This window comes from Corythoichthys intestinalis, chromosome 6 (assembly GCF_030265065.1).
Source record: "Corythoichthys intestinalis isolate RoL2023-P3 chromosome 6, ASM3026506v1, whole genome shotgun sequence".
NCBI classification, from domain to species: Eukaryota; Metazoa; Chordata; class Actinopteri; order Syngnathiformes; family Syngnathidae; genus Corythoichthys; species Corythoichthys intestinalis.
The window spans coordinates 17,313,714-17,331,325 of record NC_080400.1 but is presented as its reverse complement, the minus strand read 5'-3'; the positions used below and the strand labels follow the sequence as shown (position 1 = coordinate 17,331,325).

General features: G+C 38.8%; 1 protein-coding gene across 4 annotated transcripts in view; it reads right to left on the bottom strand.

Moving 5' to 3' along the window:
• LOC130917241 (tumor necrosis factor alpha-induced protein 2-like) overlaps positions 1–17,612 on the bottom strand; it is a 119,386-nt gene that overhangs the window by 6,464 nt on the left and 95,310 nt on the right. For 2 of the 4 annotated variants that reach the window (XM_057838448.1, XM_057838447.1), the window contains exons 10-14: positions 14,686–14,802; positions 14,461–14,602; positions 14,258–14,380; positions 2,929–3,084; positions 695–816 (exon numbers count right to left, since the gene is read on the bottom strand). In XM_057838448.1, coding sequence (XP_057694431.1) covers positions 695–816; positions 2,929–3,084; positions 14,258–14,380; positions 14,461–14,602; positions 14,686–14,802 — 660 coding nt within the window. Of the gene's footprint in view, positions 1–694; positions 817–2,928; positions 3,085–7,707; positions 8,638–14,257; positions 14,381–14,460; positions 14,603–14,685; positions 14,803–17,612 lie in introns of those variants that run through there. The other 2 variants (XR_009063437.1, XM_057838449.1) reach the window with 2 other exon arrangements.

Here is a 17,612-nt window from a genome sequence, read left to right as displayed (position 1 = left end):
TTATATTGGGATAAGTTTGAAAACGCAATATGCTTACCTTGAATATCTGCTAATAAAACCGGAGTTCCATACAGCACTCTCTCGAATCACCAGTTTTGCCCAACTTTTGTCTTATCAGGTATTTGCTACACGCATTTTTCCCTGAAGCTCGTCTTGGGAACGACCGACAGTGCTGTCCTGCTCTTCACTTTTCAGATCTGGTTCAAATAGGAAGGGTAGAACTGACTACATGTTGGGAAAGCTAACGAGTGACACGCTGGAATTTCGGCAACGGGACCAGAGACGTCACGCACTGCGACGTAACAAGAATGGTGACCGATCACTTAAAATAATTTTACAAACTTTATTAAAACAAAAACATTAAGAGGGGTTTTAATATCAAATTATTATAACTCATACTAACATTTATCTTTTAAGAATTACTTGTCTTAAAAATAGAGGATCCCTTTAAAAGTACCAAACGCAAGCTTCACTGGACAGTTTGGCCACACTGCTTAGCAGGAGGGAAGTTTGTACGAGCATGAAGCAGAAAAACAAATATACTTTTTAAATTAAAAACCCGATCCTTTTAACCTGATTCCGAGCCTTTGAAAAATGGCGCGATCGGCCCAATTTCCGATCACGTGATCAGATCGGGACATCCCTAGACTGGACATATAATACGTTCAATGGCCACCAATGACCTCGGACTGACCTAACATCTGGAAACTCTCGAACCAGAACTCCCACCTCCATCTGGATAGAGGGAATGTCCTCCAGCTGAATGAGCTCAGAGATGTTAGCCAGCGCTCCGTCCAACCAGCTCGACGGCGATTCCTGACATACATGCAAAAAACTTATCAACTCATTTGCTCCCAAAAACGTATAAATACGTTATATTTTTAATTGTTTCAGTGTCCTAAAAACGTATTTATGGCTACGTTCATACTACAGGTCTTAATGCACGAATCCGATTTTATCGTGTTTTTCCGACTCGAGTGAGGCATTAACATGACGGTCTGAACGTGACAAGTCGCATAGAACTGGACCATTTCAAATCCGATCTGGGTCACTTTCGTATGAGGTTCAAATCCGATCTGGGCCACATTTTTCCAGACTGTCGCGGCGGTCTATACTGTCCAGTCTCTCAAAACGGAATTCATGCAGCAATTACGTCATCAAAAAGCGAGAGAGACGCTACGGTAGCGGTGCAGCTGTGCGTCATTTGCGCCTAGCTTGCCTTGAACACGGCTTTTTAGGAAGGGTCGGACTTGACAACAGTCATAAAAAAAATAAAAATGGGTTGAGGATAAGCCTGAGAATGATCGGTTTTCTGTCTGCTCCATATAAGCATTATTTCAACATTGCTTACACGGCCGAAAGTCGGGGCAAACTACCCGTATCTGCGTGTGAAATGCACGGACAGTGCGTGCATGCTATCGATCCATATACTTTAAATATTAACCTAAACTGGGATTATTGATGTCTGTTATTTGTGTCCTCTTTTTAAAAAGCAAAATATGATGTCCCTGGAATGACGGATGACAGCCAGCATGTGTGGTCATTTGTTTTGATGCTCAGCGCGTGTCGGACTGCGAATTAGTGCGCATGCATAATACTTGAATGGTCTCAATGGACAAAGGCAGTCTGAACGGGCACGCCAAAAAAACAGATATGACAAAAAATCGGATTTGTGCATTAAGACCTGTAGTATGAACCTAGCCTATACGTCTTTTACGTTTTTTTTTTTTTTTCACAAGAGGCATCTCTAGGTTCTGTTGCACCTAAACTGCAATGCACAATGCTCAAAACTCATTTTAAAGCAATACAACTGGCCACTGGAGGGCAGTAGCACATTTGTAAGAACTCATCTCGGGCCAAGAAAGGAAGTGAAGAAAAATAGTCAGGAAACGGAAGTTGGAGGGATCTTGTGAAGACGCGTGAGAATTTGAGAAAAATGTGGAGAACGATCGGGAAAAAAAAAAAAAGGCAAACAACACTGCAGTGTTTTGAAAAGAAAACGAAACCATCGTCAAAGAAGGATTAAAAAAAATTATCTTGATGAGACAGACGGTGACGGCCACAACAGGGTCAGGTTCCCCACGCGGTCTGTGGAACTCACATTGCGTTACTCCTGAGCCAAGGTTGAAACCAATGATGAAGATGATGAAAAAAGTGAGACCAATCCTGATCAGGACTCATCAGATTACCCGGAGCCACCTCATTCAACCGGGAGCAGCCTGGTGAGAACCTTCCCCGTTGTTATGTACGCAAATAGTTCAACAGTTCAATAGTTTTGTTATGTGTAAATAAATTGTTACTTTGCGATCAAAAGCTCTATTTGTCTTGTTGTTGTTAAAGTTATTTTGTAAAAGGAAAACATTCAGATGTTTGGGATGTAACTAAAACAAAAAATAGCTGTGTTAAAGTCAAAGTGCGTTTGAAATGTATGCTTTCACAAAAAGCTCAATTTCTCCGTTTTTTCATCAGATATTGGAAAATTGCTCAAACTAAGCTATTTTCTAATGCTGATTTCTAAAGAATGGAAAAAGATATGAACTAAGTTTTTTTTTCTGCTGAAAGACGAGAGTCTAATCTTTCTTTTGGTGGGTTCCATTTTTATATAGCAATAGAACAGAATTTTCTGTTGGCCTTGCAAAATCAGTCAAAATCCAGTAAAACGGCCGGGAGCGAAGGGCCTTGCTCCGGTGAAAATGGCTGGGAGTGAATGAGTTAACAGAACTATGATTTTACATCATTGATGAGCTCCTAAATCCAAATGCAGTTAGCCAGGACTATTTGAAATTCAACAGGGTTTCTAAAAAAAAATAAATTGATCATCAAAATAGTTGCTAATTTGTTGTTAATTGATCAAATAATTTCTATTTTAATTTAAAATAAAACCTAATTAAATCTAAAGTCCAATTTAGCGCAAATCCAAGCAAATACCAGGTCCTTGAAGAGCACTTTGATCTGCTGTCCTTCGTCCCTGAGGCGTCCAGCCATCTTCTTTCTCATCTTGAGCGACGTGCAGATGATTCGCCCTCGCATCACGGAGCGAAGGTACTCCATCATGACGCGACGGTGAATCACCGCCACTAGCAGCTGCACACACACACACACACACACAAAATTAGTAGCCTATTTTCCATGCTATAATCTGACACTTTTTTCTCTCAAAGGTAGCCTGCTAGTATCATGCTTCATTAATTATTTTCATTTGTTTTGCTTAGTGGCAACATTGCTTCTTCTGGTGCTTTCAGAGTCTCTACCTACTATGGTGACTGTTCCATTATCCAACAACAATCTTGAATTTCAAACACACTTTTAGCTCTGTTTCCTATTGCTAGGATACTCCAGGCTACATCTGTGAAAATATGTTTTTACATGCTGAAGTCCTGTTAATTGTTGTTCCTATTGATGCAAACTTTGAAGTCGTACTCTTTAGTCTTTCGTGAACCAATCACCTTGAAACTTGGTAACTATGTAGCATGGGTCAGTGTCTATCAATCGTCAGAGTTTGATTTTGTATATTTTCTTCAGGGGCTGATTTATTAATTGCAGTCTTATTGGTGCCTGTGTTGCCTCTAGGTTACAAGTAAGCCCATACAGGGGCATGCACTCACAGCCTTCAACCTATAGTGTCCTGGGACACACTTGTACTTGTTTACAGAAGACCCTTGGTGCCAAGACAAAAAAAACAAATCGAGGTGAACTGTGGATAGTTTGAGAGATTAAAATGTTGTATATATGAAGAAGTTGTTTATGTTGACTTGTGATGTTTGTCAGTAGCTAACAACTTTGTACTGTTATGCAGCCTCATTTGTTTTGTTTTTTCTTTTCGGGGATCCAGATTTGTCTCTGAATTGAAATGAAATATGGTAATCAATTTTTTTAACTTGCATATACAGTGATCCCTCGTTTTTCACGGTTAATGCGGACCAGAACATGCTGTGATAAGTGAAAAACCGTGAAGTAACGCAAAAAAAAAAATTTGTGTCTTCAATGTATATATATTCAAATTTTGCATTGGAAAGACATGAACTAATAAGACATGTTTTTTGACTGTTTCTCCCTAAATTTATATATATATATATATATATATATATATATTAGGGCTGTCAAACTATTAAAATTTTTAATCGAGTTAATTACAGCTTAAAAATTAATTAATCATAATTAATCGCGATTATTCACAATTCAAACCATCTATAAAATATGCCATATTTTTCTGTAAATTATTGTTGGAAAGGAAAGATAAGACACAAGATGGATATATACATTCAACATATGGTACACAAGCACTGCATTTGTTTATTATAACAATAAATCAACAAGATGGCATTAAAATTATTAACATTCTGCTAAAGCGATCCATGGATAGAAAGACTTGTAGTTCTTAAAAGATAAATGTTAGTACAAGTTATAGAAATTTTATATTAAAACCCCTCTTAATGTTTTCGTTTTAATAAAATTTGTAAAATTTTCAATCAAAAAATAAACTAGTAGCCCGCCATTGTTGATGTCAATAATTATTTACACAATGCTCATGGGTGCTGAAAACCTATAAAATCAAATCGCACCCAAGCGCCAGAAGAGGGCGGCAAAACTCTATAAAACACAATTAACAAGTGGGCATTTCACTGTACTGTCATTTACATCTGTCTGAGCGGGGCATGTGCGTTAATTGCGTCAAATATTTTAACGTGATTAATTTAAAAAATTACCGCCCGTAAAGGCGATAATTTTGACAGCCCTAATTATTTATATATAGTATAGATATGGTGGAAAACACTCAAGCAGGGGTCGCGTTAACAGAATATTTTCCGTTATTGACCGTTTTTTTAAAACGGTGACGGAAAAAACTGAAGTCCATCCGTCATTTTGACAGGTTGCAATTCACACCCTAGAACACAGGATGGCGAGTGAGCATATTAATTAGCTATTGTCTCTCTTGATGCATGACGTCGTTAGCCTTACTCGGAAAAATGTCCGAACTAGCATTCAGGTGTAGCAAACACGAAACGTTAGGAAGCTTTGGAGAGCATTGTCTAAGGCTACGTTCATTCTACACCTCCGTGAAGTTGGCCCCCCATCAGACGCAAATTTATATAAAAATTATGTCAATCGTTTGTGCTATGATTGTGCTTGTTTGTGTTGCAAAAAGTTTTGTTTGTGCCATCATCGTTTTGCCGTTATTAAACATTGTTTTTTAGGTCATCCAGAGTTCACCCAGCCCCCCATCTGCGGCGGAATGGAACCCCAGTGGTGTCATTTGATTCTGCCTCGTTAGTGCTGGATTGTGCTGCAAAAAGTTTTGTTTGAACTGCTACGGTTTTCGAGATATTCATAATAATGTATAGTGATGACGTCATGTGCAGCCCCCCATCTACGGCGGAATGGAACGGCGATGACGCCATTTTTTTCTTCGTCATTAGTGCTGGTTTGTGCTGCAAAAAGTTTCGTTTGTGCCATCTTTGTTTTGCAGTTATTAAACATTGTTTTTTAGGTCATCCAGAGTTCACCCAGCCCCCCATCTGCGGCGGAATGGAACCCCAGTGGTGTCATTTGATTCTGCCTCGTTAGTGCTGGATTGTGCTGCAAAAAGTTTTGTTTTAACTGCTACGGTTTTCGAGATAGTCATAATAATATGTAGTGATGACGTCACGCGCAGCCCCTCATCTGCGGCGGAATGGAACCGCGATGATGCCATTTTTTTCTTCGTCGTTAGTGCTGGTTTGTGCTGCAAAAAGTTTTGTTTGAACTGCCATCGTTTTGTAGTTATTAAACATAGTTTTTTTTTAGGTCATCCAGAGTTCACCCAGCCCCCCATCTGCGGCGGAATGGAACCCCAGTGGTGTCATTTGATTCTGCCTCGTTAGTGCTGGATTGTGCTGCAAAAAGTTTTGTTTGAACTGCTACGGTTTTCGAGATATTCATAATAATTAGGGCTGTCAAAATTATCGCGTTAACGGGCGGTAATTATTTTTTTAAATTAATCACGTTAAAATATTTGACGCAATTTACGCACTAGCCCCGCTCAGACAGATTTAAATGTCAGTATAGTGAAAGGCCAACTTGTTGTGTTTTATGGAGTTTTTCCGCCCTCTGCTGGCGCTTGGGTGTGACTGCTTTTATAGGCTTCAGCATCCATTACCATTGTGTAAGTAGTTATTGACATCAACAATGGCGGGCTACTAGTTTATTTTTTGATTGAAAATTTTACAAATTTTATTAAAACGAAAACATTAAGAGGGGTTTTAATATAAAACATTAAGAGGGGTTTTAATATAAAATTTCTATAACTTGTACTTATATACATCGGGAATGTAAATGAATTCAAATTTCTAGGAGTTATTGTAGATAGTAAATTATCATGGAAACCCCACATCAGACATATCAAAACCAAGATCTCCAAAAGCCTGTCACTAATAAACAAAGTGAAATCATACCTTGATGACAGTGCACTCCGCACTTTGTACTGTTCTCTAGTGCTCCCATATTTCACATATTGCATTGAAGTGTGGGGAAACACTTACAAATCTACCATCAATTCATTAGTCACATTGCAGAAACGTGCGGTACGAATCATACATAAGGTTGGATTTCTCGATCACACCCACCGTTTATTTGCTCTCTCAAAACTATTAAAAATCAAAGATCTTGTAAACTATCATACAGCTATAATGCTATTTAAAGCAAAAAATGAATTACTGCCCCAAAATTTACAAAACCTATTTAAGGTTCGTGAGAATATCCATAGTCTGCGAGGCTCTGGAGATTTTATGTTGCCAAGATTTCGAACCACTTGCAAACGTTTTCGTGTGTCTGTATGTGGAGTGAAACTCTGGAACAATTTAGACAATCATTTCAAGCAGTGTCAGAATATGCAAAAATTTAAATCGCTGTATAAAAATATGGTCTGGTCACAATATAATGACATTTGCTGACAATGTGTGTTGCTGTTTATGTCAGTTGGTGTAAATATTGTAATTTTTGGGAATGAGCCAACATTAGTTGGTTGTCTGTTGGTTTAGTTGTTTTTGTCTGTTTTTCCTTTTTTCTTCTTTTCATTGTGTGGACATGAGTATCCCACAAGTAAGGATGCTGGACAATGAGATCAGGGGTGGGACAAAATAAGTTTTTTTCTTCTTCCCACTCCCTTTCGAGTACAATTATTTTTGTTGAATTATATTGTATGTTTTTTGTTTCTTTTGTGTGTGCATGCTCGAAATAAAAAAGTTTCATCATCATATTCATCTTTAAGAACTACAAGTCTTTCTATCCATGGATCACTTTAACAGAATGTTAATAATGTTATTGCCATCTATTGCCATTTATTGTAAACAAATACAGTACTTGTGCACCGTATGTTGAATGTATATATCCATCTTGTGTCTTATCTTTCCATTCCAACAATAATATACAGAAAAATATGGCATATTTTATAGATGGTTTGAATTGCGATTAATTGTGATTAATTACGATTAATTAATTTTTAAGCTGTAATTAACTCGATTAAAAATTTTAATCGTTTGACAGCCCTAATAATAATGTATAGTGATGACGTCACGCGCAGCCCCCCATCTGCGGCGGAATGGAACGGCGATGATGCCATTTTTTTCTTCGTCGTTAGTGCTGGTTTGTGCTGTAAAAAGTTTTGTTTGAACTGCAGTTTTCGAGATATTCATAATAGAGCCTAGTTCAGGCCTTAAAAATCTAGCCCGATAAAAACACGACACGGCCCGCTGGTATTGAGGCACGACGCGGCCCGAGCCCGATCAATTAACTACATTTGCAGGCCCGAGCCCGAAAAACCCGATTTAAAAAAAATGTATTTGTTGGAGTGACGCGGGGGGAAAAAAGCAGCAGCAATTTATTTTCATTTCTTCGAGTTGGCAGAAAAAACACAAGTTTTCTTAATGTTTAAATAGTCTACATATTTTTATGATCATTATAAAAACATTCACACAAGGAAATAACGCTGGGAAAGTTTAATATAAAAAAAATATATACATATATATATATGCGGTTTTGCAGACACACAGAGAGGAAGATTCAAAAGGATCACATTTGTGTTGCCTTTGTGTGCATAAATAAAAGTCTTTCGCAACGAATTCACAGTTGTCAGAAAAAAAATGCAACTTTACTCAATATTTAAATAGTCTACATATTTTTATGAGAATTATAAAATCATTTACACAACGAAATAACGCTGGGAAAGTTTGTTAAATATATTTCTGAGTGTGTGGGATATTGTTCTCACATGGACGTGCCTCTCTGACAAGGAGAGGGAACAGCAGCAAAAAAAAAAAAAAAACTACAAATGCTTTGAAATAACATTCTTTATTGTAATGACAACAATACCAAAAATTAATTGTAAAAAAATAAAAATGAAATAAAAGCTTTTAAATTGCGGGTCGGCCTTGACTGCAGTCTGCAACTTGCGGCCTCATGTCCTGCTCTTTATTCCTGTGAAATAAGGGAAATAATTAGACCGGCTCGAACTAAAAATGGCGATTTGAACAGCAGGATATTATGGCTTACTTACAGTGTTTATATTTTTTGGTCGTCGTCATGCAGGAATAAAATTGCGTCCACTGGCAGGTTTCAGTGATGTTCTCCGCTGATCTATTGTGCGGCCTGCAGCGCTGAAAACTGACGTCATCACTTTACATTATTATGAATATCTCGAAAACCGTAGCAGTTCAAACAGCTTTTTACAGCACTAACGACGAAGGAAAAAATGGCATCATCGCCGTTCCCTTCCGCCGCAGATGGGGGGCTGCGCGTGACGTCATCACTATACATTATTATGAATATCTCGAAAACCGTAGCAGTTCAAACAAAACTTTTTGCAGCACAATCCAGCACTAACGAGGCAGAATCAAATGACACCACTGGGGTTCCATTCCGCCGCAAATGGGGGGCTGGGTGAACTCTGGATGACCTAAAAAAATACTATGTTTAATAACTACAAAACGATGGCAGTTCAAACTAAACTTTTTGCAGCACAAACCAGCACTAACGACGAAGAAAAAAATGGCATCATCGCGGTTCCATTCCGCCGCAGATGGGGGGCTGCACGTGACGTCATCACTATATATTATTATGAATATCTCGAAAACCGTAGCAGTTCAAACAAAACTTTTTGCAGCACAATCCAGCACTAACGAGGCAGAATCAAATGACACCACTGGGGTTCCATTCCGCCGCAGATGGGGGGCTGGGTGAACTCTGGATGACCTAAAAAACAATGTTTAATAACTGCAAAACGAAGATGGCACAAACGAAACTTTTTGCAGCACAAACCAGCACTAACGATGAAGAAAAAAATGGCGTTATCGCTGTTCCATTCCACCGCAGATGGGGAGCTGCGCGTGACGTCATCACTATACATTATTATGAATATCTCGAAAACCGTAGCAGTTCAAACAAAACTTTTTGCAGCACAATCCAGCACTAACGAGCAGTGTTGTTAATCTTACTGAAAAAAGTAATTAATTATAGTTACAAATTACTTCTCCCAAAAAGTAATTGCGTTAGTAACTCAATTACCTGAATGTAAGAGTAATTAGTTACTTGGCAAAGTAATTGGTGATAATTACTTTTTTTTTTTTCCCCTCAAAAAAAAAAAAAAAAAAAAAAAAAAAAAAAAAAAAACACACACACACATTGGCCACACTATGTGAAGTTTTTTGTGAAGGTTTTTGGTACAATTGGCCCGAGCCCAATTCTTTACCCTAATTTACCCTTTACCCTGAATCAACTGTTAAAAGTTGTTAAAATTGCTCCCATTATTGCATTTGTTCCCTTCTCTCTACTTTCGACATATGAAAGTTTTAAAACTGTTTCATCATTTAAAGATAGATTCAAGTCAAGATTTTGCCGATTTAGAAGTATTTTAGATAAAAAGTTACTTAGGTTCGCTAGGAAGGTTCTCTACAACAGAGCCGTCCTAAAAAGTCTACTGCTTTAAGATGGCGGCCGTCTACTAACGCATTTAGTGCCATGCAGTGTTGTTAATTTTACTTTAAAAAAGTAATTAATTACAGTTACAAATTACTTCTCCCAAAAAGTAATTGCGTTAGTAACTCAGTTACCTGAATGTAAGAGTAATTAGTTACTTGGCAAAGTAACTAGTGATATTTTTTTTTCCCTCAACAAAAAAAAACAGGTCACACAATGTGAAGCTTAAAGGGTTTGTGGGACAATTGGCCCAAGCCCAATTCTTTACTCTCCACTTAACTAGACACAAGGGTATTGCGATAACTAGCTAGTAACCTTTGCTATGTGTGGAAGTCATTTAAAGTTGTGAATCAATCGTTAAAGTTGTTAAAATTTCTCCCGTTATTGCATTAGTTCCCTTCTGTCTACTTTAAACATGTGTAAGTTTTAAAACTGTTTCATCATTTAAAGATAGAGTTAAGTTAAGATTTTGCCGATTTAGGAGCATTTTAGATTCAAAAAAATTACTTGGGTTCGCTAGGAAGGATCTCTACATCCGGGCCTTCCTGAGAGGTCTACTGCTTTAAGATGGCGGCTGTTTACAAACGCATGTAGTCCTTAAAACATGTTGGCAATGCAGCAGTGTCTGTCATCTGCATCTAGTTCTATAATATGATATCTACAGTGTCATGTGGGCGTAGTTTGTCGGCTATGGCTGCAGTCAGGTATTATTGGAGCCATCTAGCATCGCGGTTGCAACGGCGTCTTCCCCACTCCTGCTCTGCTCTCGTCCCCGTGAGTCCGTTTCTCTCAGACTTTTTTTTATTCAACCAACTTAGTAACGCATAGTAACGCACGCCTTTCCCGCCTCAGCAACGGTAACGGCGTTGCCAAGATGAGAAAAATAATTAATTAGATTACTCATTACTGAAAAAAATAACGCCGTTAGTAGCGCCGTTATATTGTAACGCCGTTATTAACAACACTGCTAACGAGGCAGAATCAAATGACACCACTGGGGTTCCATTCCGCCGCAGATGGGGGGCTGGGTGAACTCTGGATGACCTAAAAAACAATGTTTAATAACTGCAAAACGATGATGGCACAAACGAAACTTTTTGCAGCACAAACAAGCACAATCATAGCACAAACGATTGACATAATTTTTATATAAATTTGCGTCTGATGGGGGGCCAACTTCACGGAGGTTCATTCTACAGGTCTTAATGCACGAATCCAATTTTTTCGTGTTTTTCCGACTCGAGTCAGGCATTAACTTGACGGTCTGAACGGGTCAAGTCACATAAAAGTGGACCATTTCAAATCCGATCTGGGCCACATTTTTCCAGACTGTCGCGGCGGTCTCTACTGTCCAGTGTCCCAAATCCGATTTCAGCTGTGCGTTATTAGCGCCTAGCTTGCAGTGAACACGGCATTTGGGGAAGGGCCGGGCTTGACAACAGTCATAAAAAAATTAAAATGGGTCGAGGATAAGCATGAGCATGATCGGTTTTCTCTCTGCTCTATGTGAGCTTTATTTCAACATTTCCTACACAACCGAGAGTCGGGAGAGGGGTCTGGCTGCAGCCCGTCTTGGAGAGTCGGGGCGAACTGCCCGTATGTGTGTGTGACATGCACGGACAGTGCGTGCATGCTATCGATCCATATAAACTGTGAATATAAGCCTAAACTGGGATTATTTATGTCTGTTATTTGTCTCCTCCTTTTGAAAAGCAAAATATGATATCCCTGGAATGACGGATGACTTGTCATTTGTTTTGATGCTTCTGCGCACTGGCGCGTGTCGGACTGCGAATTAGAGCGCATGCGTAATACTTGAATGGTCTCAATGGACAAAAGCAGTCGGAACGGGCACACCAAAAAAACGGATATGACAAAAAAATCGGATTTGTGCATTAAGACCTGTAGTATGAACGTAGCCTAATTGAATGAGCAGGGTCAAACAGCTTGGAGTCAGAAGTACGTGTGCTATTGTCAAACCTGAACGCACCCCGAGTCTTGGATGACAAATCAACAGAGCAGAGAGTAGACACAACATGGCTGGTAGTTTTTCTTCAATTTATTCAGAGTTGAGTAAGTAACGCACCGCTTTTGACCAACACTGCTATTGAATATGTCATTATTATCATTTTAAAAATTTAAGTGACGGGTAAAAATAGAGTATGACCGGATTTTTATGACCCTGTCAGTCAAAATGACAGACAACGAAAAAGTCTAGCGCAACCTCTGCACTCAAGTGACTTGAAGTTCCGCTCTGAGACCACTAATTTGGCCAAATTTCAAAATTGTCCTATATGCATGTGTGATGCATCATTGGAAATTTTCTGTCATTTTTAGCTTAAGATCATTAATTGATGTCTAATATTTCGTTAAAAAATATATATTATATTCCCTTGCATATTTTGACATTTTAAATTACATCAAAATGAAAAAAATGGTGTCTGTAAATAAGTCACGGATACAACTGGCAACAAAAGTGAGTACACCCCATTGAAAAAACGTACCTCCCTAATGTCCAAATTGAGTACTGCTTGTCATTTTCCCTCCAAAATGTCATGTGATTCGCTACAGGAGTGCTGTCAGCATTGCTGCAGAGATTGAAGAGGTGGGGGGTCAGCCCGTTAGTGCTCAGACCATATATCAAATTGGTGTGCATGGCTGTCACCCCAGGAGGAAGCCTCTTCTGAAGACGGTACACAAGAAAGCCCGCCCGTCTCATCAGACCATAGGATATGGTTCCAATAATCCATGTGCTTTATTGACATGTCTTCAGCAAACTGTTTGTGGGCCTTCTTGTGTACCTTTTTTTTTTTTCTTTTCTTCTGGACATCTTTATACTAGGGCTGTCAAAATTATTGCGTTAACGGGCGTTAATTAATTTTTTAATCACATTAAAATATTTGACGCATTTAACACACATGCCCCGCTCAAACAAATTAAAATGACAGCAAAGTCTCATTTCTACTTGTGTTTTTAGGTGTTTTGCTGCCCTCTGCTGGCGCTTGTGTGTAGTGCTGCAACGATTAATCGATTAACTCGAGTATTCGATTAGAAAAAAATATTCTAATTAAATTTTGTTGCTCCGAGCATTCGTTTAACTAAAGTGGCGTTGTAATGGTTTATTTTGAAAGCATTTAGTTTTATTGATTAGGGTTGGTACACTTCCCTGTGGTATGTCTCTTTTCACATGGCTGAATCCAACTGACCCGTTTTTTAATGCATTCATAACTTAATTTATAGGTATATTTAGCCGTTTTTTTGTGGGAATTTGTGTCTAAACCACTTGTTAAGAGTGTTGTAAAAAAAAAAATAAATAAATAACTTTAGCATTTTATAGCACTTAAGCTAGCGAACTTTTTCTATGTAAGTTAGCCAATTGTTCTTTTGTGGTACATAGATCCTCATTTTTTTTTTTTAAATTATACCGTTTGAAGCTCAGCTCACGTATTTTTAATTTTTCCTGTTCCTTATCCGATTACTCGATTATTCGAACTAACGAGTACATCGATTAATCGAGTACAAAAAAATTCGATAGCTGCAGCCCTACTTGGGTGCGACTGATTTTATGGGTTTCAGCACCATAATTATTATTGACATCAACAATGGCGAGCTACTAGTTTATTTTTTTATTGAAAATTTTACAAACTTTATTAAAACAAAAACTTTTAAGTGGGGGTTTTAATATAAAATTTCTATAACTTAAACTAACATTTATCTTTTAAGAACTACAAGTCTTCCTATCCATGGATCGCTTTAACAGAATGTTAATAATGTTAATGTCATCTTGTTGATTTATTGTTAAAATAAATACAGTACTTATGTACATTATGTTGAATGTATATATCCGTCTTGTGTCTTATCTTTCCATTCCAACAATAATTTACAGAAAAATATGGCATAGTTGATAGATGGTTTGAATTGTGATTAATTTTTAAGCTGTGATTAACTCGATTAGAAGTTTTAATCGTTTGACAGCCCTACTTTATACATCTGTTGCCATCAGTCGGTGTTTTTAATATCAATTTGCCTCTTTTACTAACTACCACAACAAACTCTATGACCTGGGCGAGCAGTAAACGAGTTAATCTAATGATAACTTTTGAATAGACTTTTGAACGGATTGTCTCTGAAAGGGTTTAAACATGGACTCTTGCAGGTTATAGTAAGGTGTTGCTTCTAAATGTATTTTTTGCTTAAATTTAATCAAATTGGGGTCTTGTCTCTGATCGTCACGTGTGCACACTATAGTCGCAAATTTACGGTACTATACACTATTCCCCTAGTAGTGTGTGTGCACATGTGTGTGTACCTGGTAGGGCGGGTTTTCCATCCTACGATATTTCTTAAAATGTTCCTTGATGGCCGCTTCGATCTGCTCGTACGCATCTGTGTTGCTCAGCCACTTTCTTTTCACTAAGCGCTCAAAAAATGGCTGTCGCACACACAAGCACACAAAATATCAGCGACAAATCAGGATTAATTTTCTTTCTATGTGCTGTGTGTACGCAATACCCTGATGTGGAGGAAGAGCCGGTCCGAGAGCACCCGCACCCCCTGTTGGACGATATGATCGAGCGCTTTGTTGGCACGCCGCAGCGAATCGTCGCTAACCGCCGTCGTCGTGTCATGCGGGAGGCAACGCTGGACGAAACCTCTGTCCACAGACACGTGGTGGTTATTGTACTTTATAAATTTAAGATGTTTGTTTGTTGGGTGAGAGATGGTGAAAAGTTAAACCTGAACGGTGGGCAGCAGTTGACCAGCGCGACCGTTTTGGACACGTAGCCGTCCTCGTGCTCTCCGAAAAATCCGTTCTGCAGCCCTTCGTGAAATAAGTCCACTTTACGCTGGAAACTGCGGGACAATAAAGCCAATATGTTGACATTGTTGTGAATGGGAAGGACAGTGAGTGCCCACACGAGAGTATGTAGGAGAAAACAGAGTTTGTCATGCTTGCTATTGCTCAACCACTAGAGGGTGATGGTAAGCAATGTCAGTATTGAAATGATTGCGATTTTGCCAATAAGAAATCTATTGTCTTTACTAGGGATGGGAATTGATAGGATTTTTACGATTCCGATTCCATTATCGATATTGCTTAACGATTCGATTCTTTATCGATTCTCTTATCGATTCTAATTTGGGGAAAAAGAAGAACAAACGTTTTGATTGGCATCGAGTTTGTTTAATCAGAAGTCACAACCTTACAAACTCACAACGAGATCAAAAGAGGCCCAAAGCCTCAATGTTAACTGTGGCAATAAGTGGCAAATACACAAGAATGTGTAACATTTTACTGAAACATTTATCTAATAGAAATAAAAAATATTGGTATATATTGGCAGATAAGTTGTTGTTCTGCCTTTGGCAATATGTGTTAAAGCAGGGGTCCCCAAATTTTTTCCTGTGAGGGCCACATAACTTTTCCCTCCTCTGATGAGGGGCCGGGGTCAGTTTGTAACGGAAAAAGTGTGACGATTGTAGAAGTGCATAAATGTAAAAAGTTATTGTTTTTCAGAAAGCCACAATCAAATAACCCTTTCTGGATTCTTTATAATAATATTAATAATAAAAACACTATTAATTAAATAGATAATAACCAAATAACCCTCTCTGAATTCTTCAAGGAAAAGGCCAGGAAATAAATAACACGATTGAGAAAAAAAAAAAAAAAAAATCAAAATGACCGGACCAAATGTGGAGGTGGGCCGTATTTGGGCCGCGGGCCGCATTTTGGGTCAACGTGTATTATTTTACCATTACATTGAATTGCATGCCTTTTAGTTTTTGTGGCGCTTACACGCTCAAGTGGGGGCGCCCTTGCGCTTCCTCAAGCGAAGGAGTACGCGCTCACGTGAAGAAGAGCGCGCTTACACCCAAAGAATAAATGCCGCATCCATATGAGTGAGCGAGTTAGTGAGAGAGGGAAACACTTCTACGAGCCTACGTTCTTTGTTAATGTTAATATCTACAGAGGCAACGCCTATATGTATCATCTTTTGTGTTGTTGTTGTTGTTGTGTTTCCACTCGCGATCGGACACTTAAATCCAGTTGTGTAGTGGTTTGAACGATGTGCTAATGCTAGCGAACGAATGCTAACCATTTCTTATTACTGTTATTAGCAGCTAATCATCGCTGATTTACGTTGATGCAAACCTGTTTGTTATTGGGGACGAAATTGATTTGTTTCATTTCTATTCTTAGTTTCACTCTTCAAGTGATGGTTGAATAAAGTCAGAAAATTATACCAACGTCTTCTGCATCGTCATTTGGGAGTTTAGCTAGCTGTATAGCCAGGACTGAGCCTTAGCCTCTCTGTTAGGACAGCGCAGTCGTATTCCCTCCCGATGCAGTTATCTCCACCTTGCAATGACTGCAAGTCGCTTTGTTGTAATTTTTCCTCGTGAAGTGAAGACACACTTTCGAGCGTTTGAACCTATGTGCTGTCATTGTTATGTTTATGGCTGCAATGCTCGTGCTTACCCGTCGTAACCTTTCATTTTCACACTCTTTCCTGGTGAAGTGTTGTCAAACTTTGGAGCGAGTGGTTCTTGGCGCCATGCTAGTTTGATGCGTCTGGACAACAAGACACGTCACGACGCAATACGCGTCTTTAGGAATCGTTAAAGGGATCGTTAAGGCTTTTTGATTGTGATGTCGAGGCCTCGAAACACTCGGAACCGGTTCCGAATTGGAATCGGATTTCGATTCCCATCCCTAGTCTTTACAATTTTTTTTTCAAAGTCATTAATTTTTTTTAACATCTACACCCGGGGTCCTCAATTAGCGGACCGCAGTCCACGACTGGAACACGGCACACCTCTCTGCGGACCCAGAGCAAATGGCACTTTCCCCCCCAAAAAAACTTTTTTTCAACATATAGTATTTGTATGAATTGCCGATCCATCGCTATGCGCTACTATTCTATCGCTAAATTCTGTTTAATTTTTAGTCAAATATCTGCCAAGTTCCCACTTCTGTTGTCATCTCTATGACAACCATGCGCTGATTGGCCGAGAGAGCCTGCATGGATCCGCTGACTGGATGAGAAAGCCTGCATGCTAGCTAGAGTGGACGGACCGCAGCAGGGTGAAACACGAGTCGCACCCATACTTTGCAATCCCAGTAGAAGACTGAATCTTACAAAAATGGCATGCTCAAAGTTAACCAAGAGAAGAAAAGTGGACAACGAAAAACGCCGTTTCAATGAGGAATAGACTGACAAATATGCTTTTATTTTACCAACTGCAAGTACCCAACCTTTGTGCTTAATATGCTTCAAGGGAGTTGTTCTGATAAAAAGTGAAAATGTGAAACGTCATTATGTTAAAGAGCTCAGCTCTTTTGAAGTTAAGTTTCCTCCTAAATCAGAATTGAGAAGGCAAGAAATTAACAGGTTGAAGCAGTCACATCAAGAGTGAAGTAGGGTTATTGTTAAATCTATGACACGACAACAAATTGCAACAGAGTGCTGACTCAGAGTGTCTTGGTTGTTGGCCAAACATAAGAAGCTGTTCTCTGATGGAGAAATAATAAAAGGGTGTATGACTGAAGTGATGGCAGTAATGTTCGAAGGTCAAGAAAAGGAGGAAATGACAACAAAAACCAAACAAATCTCACTCTCAGAGTCATCAACCACAAGACACAAAGAAGAAATGGCTGA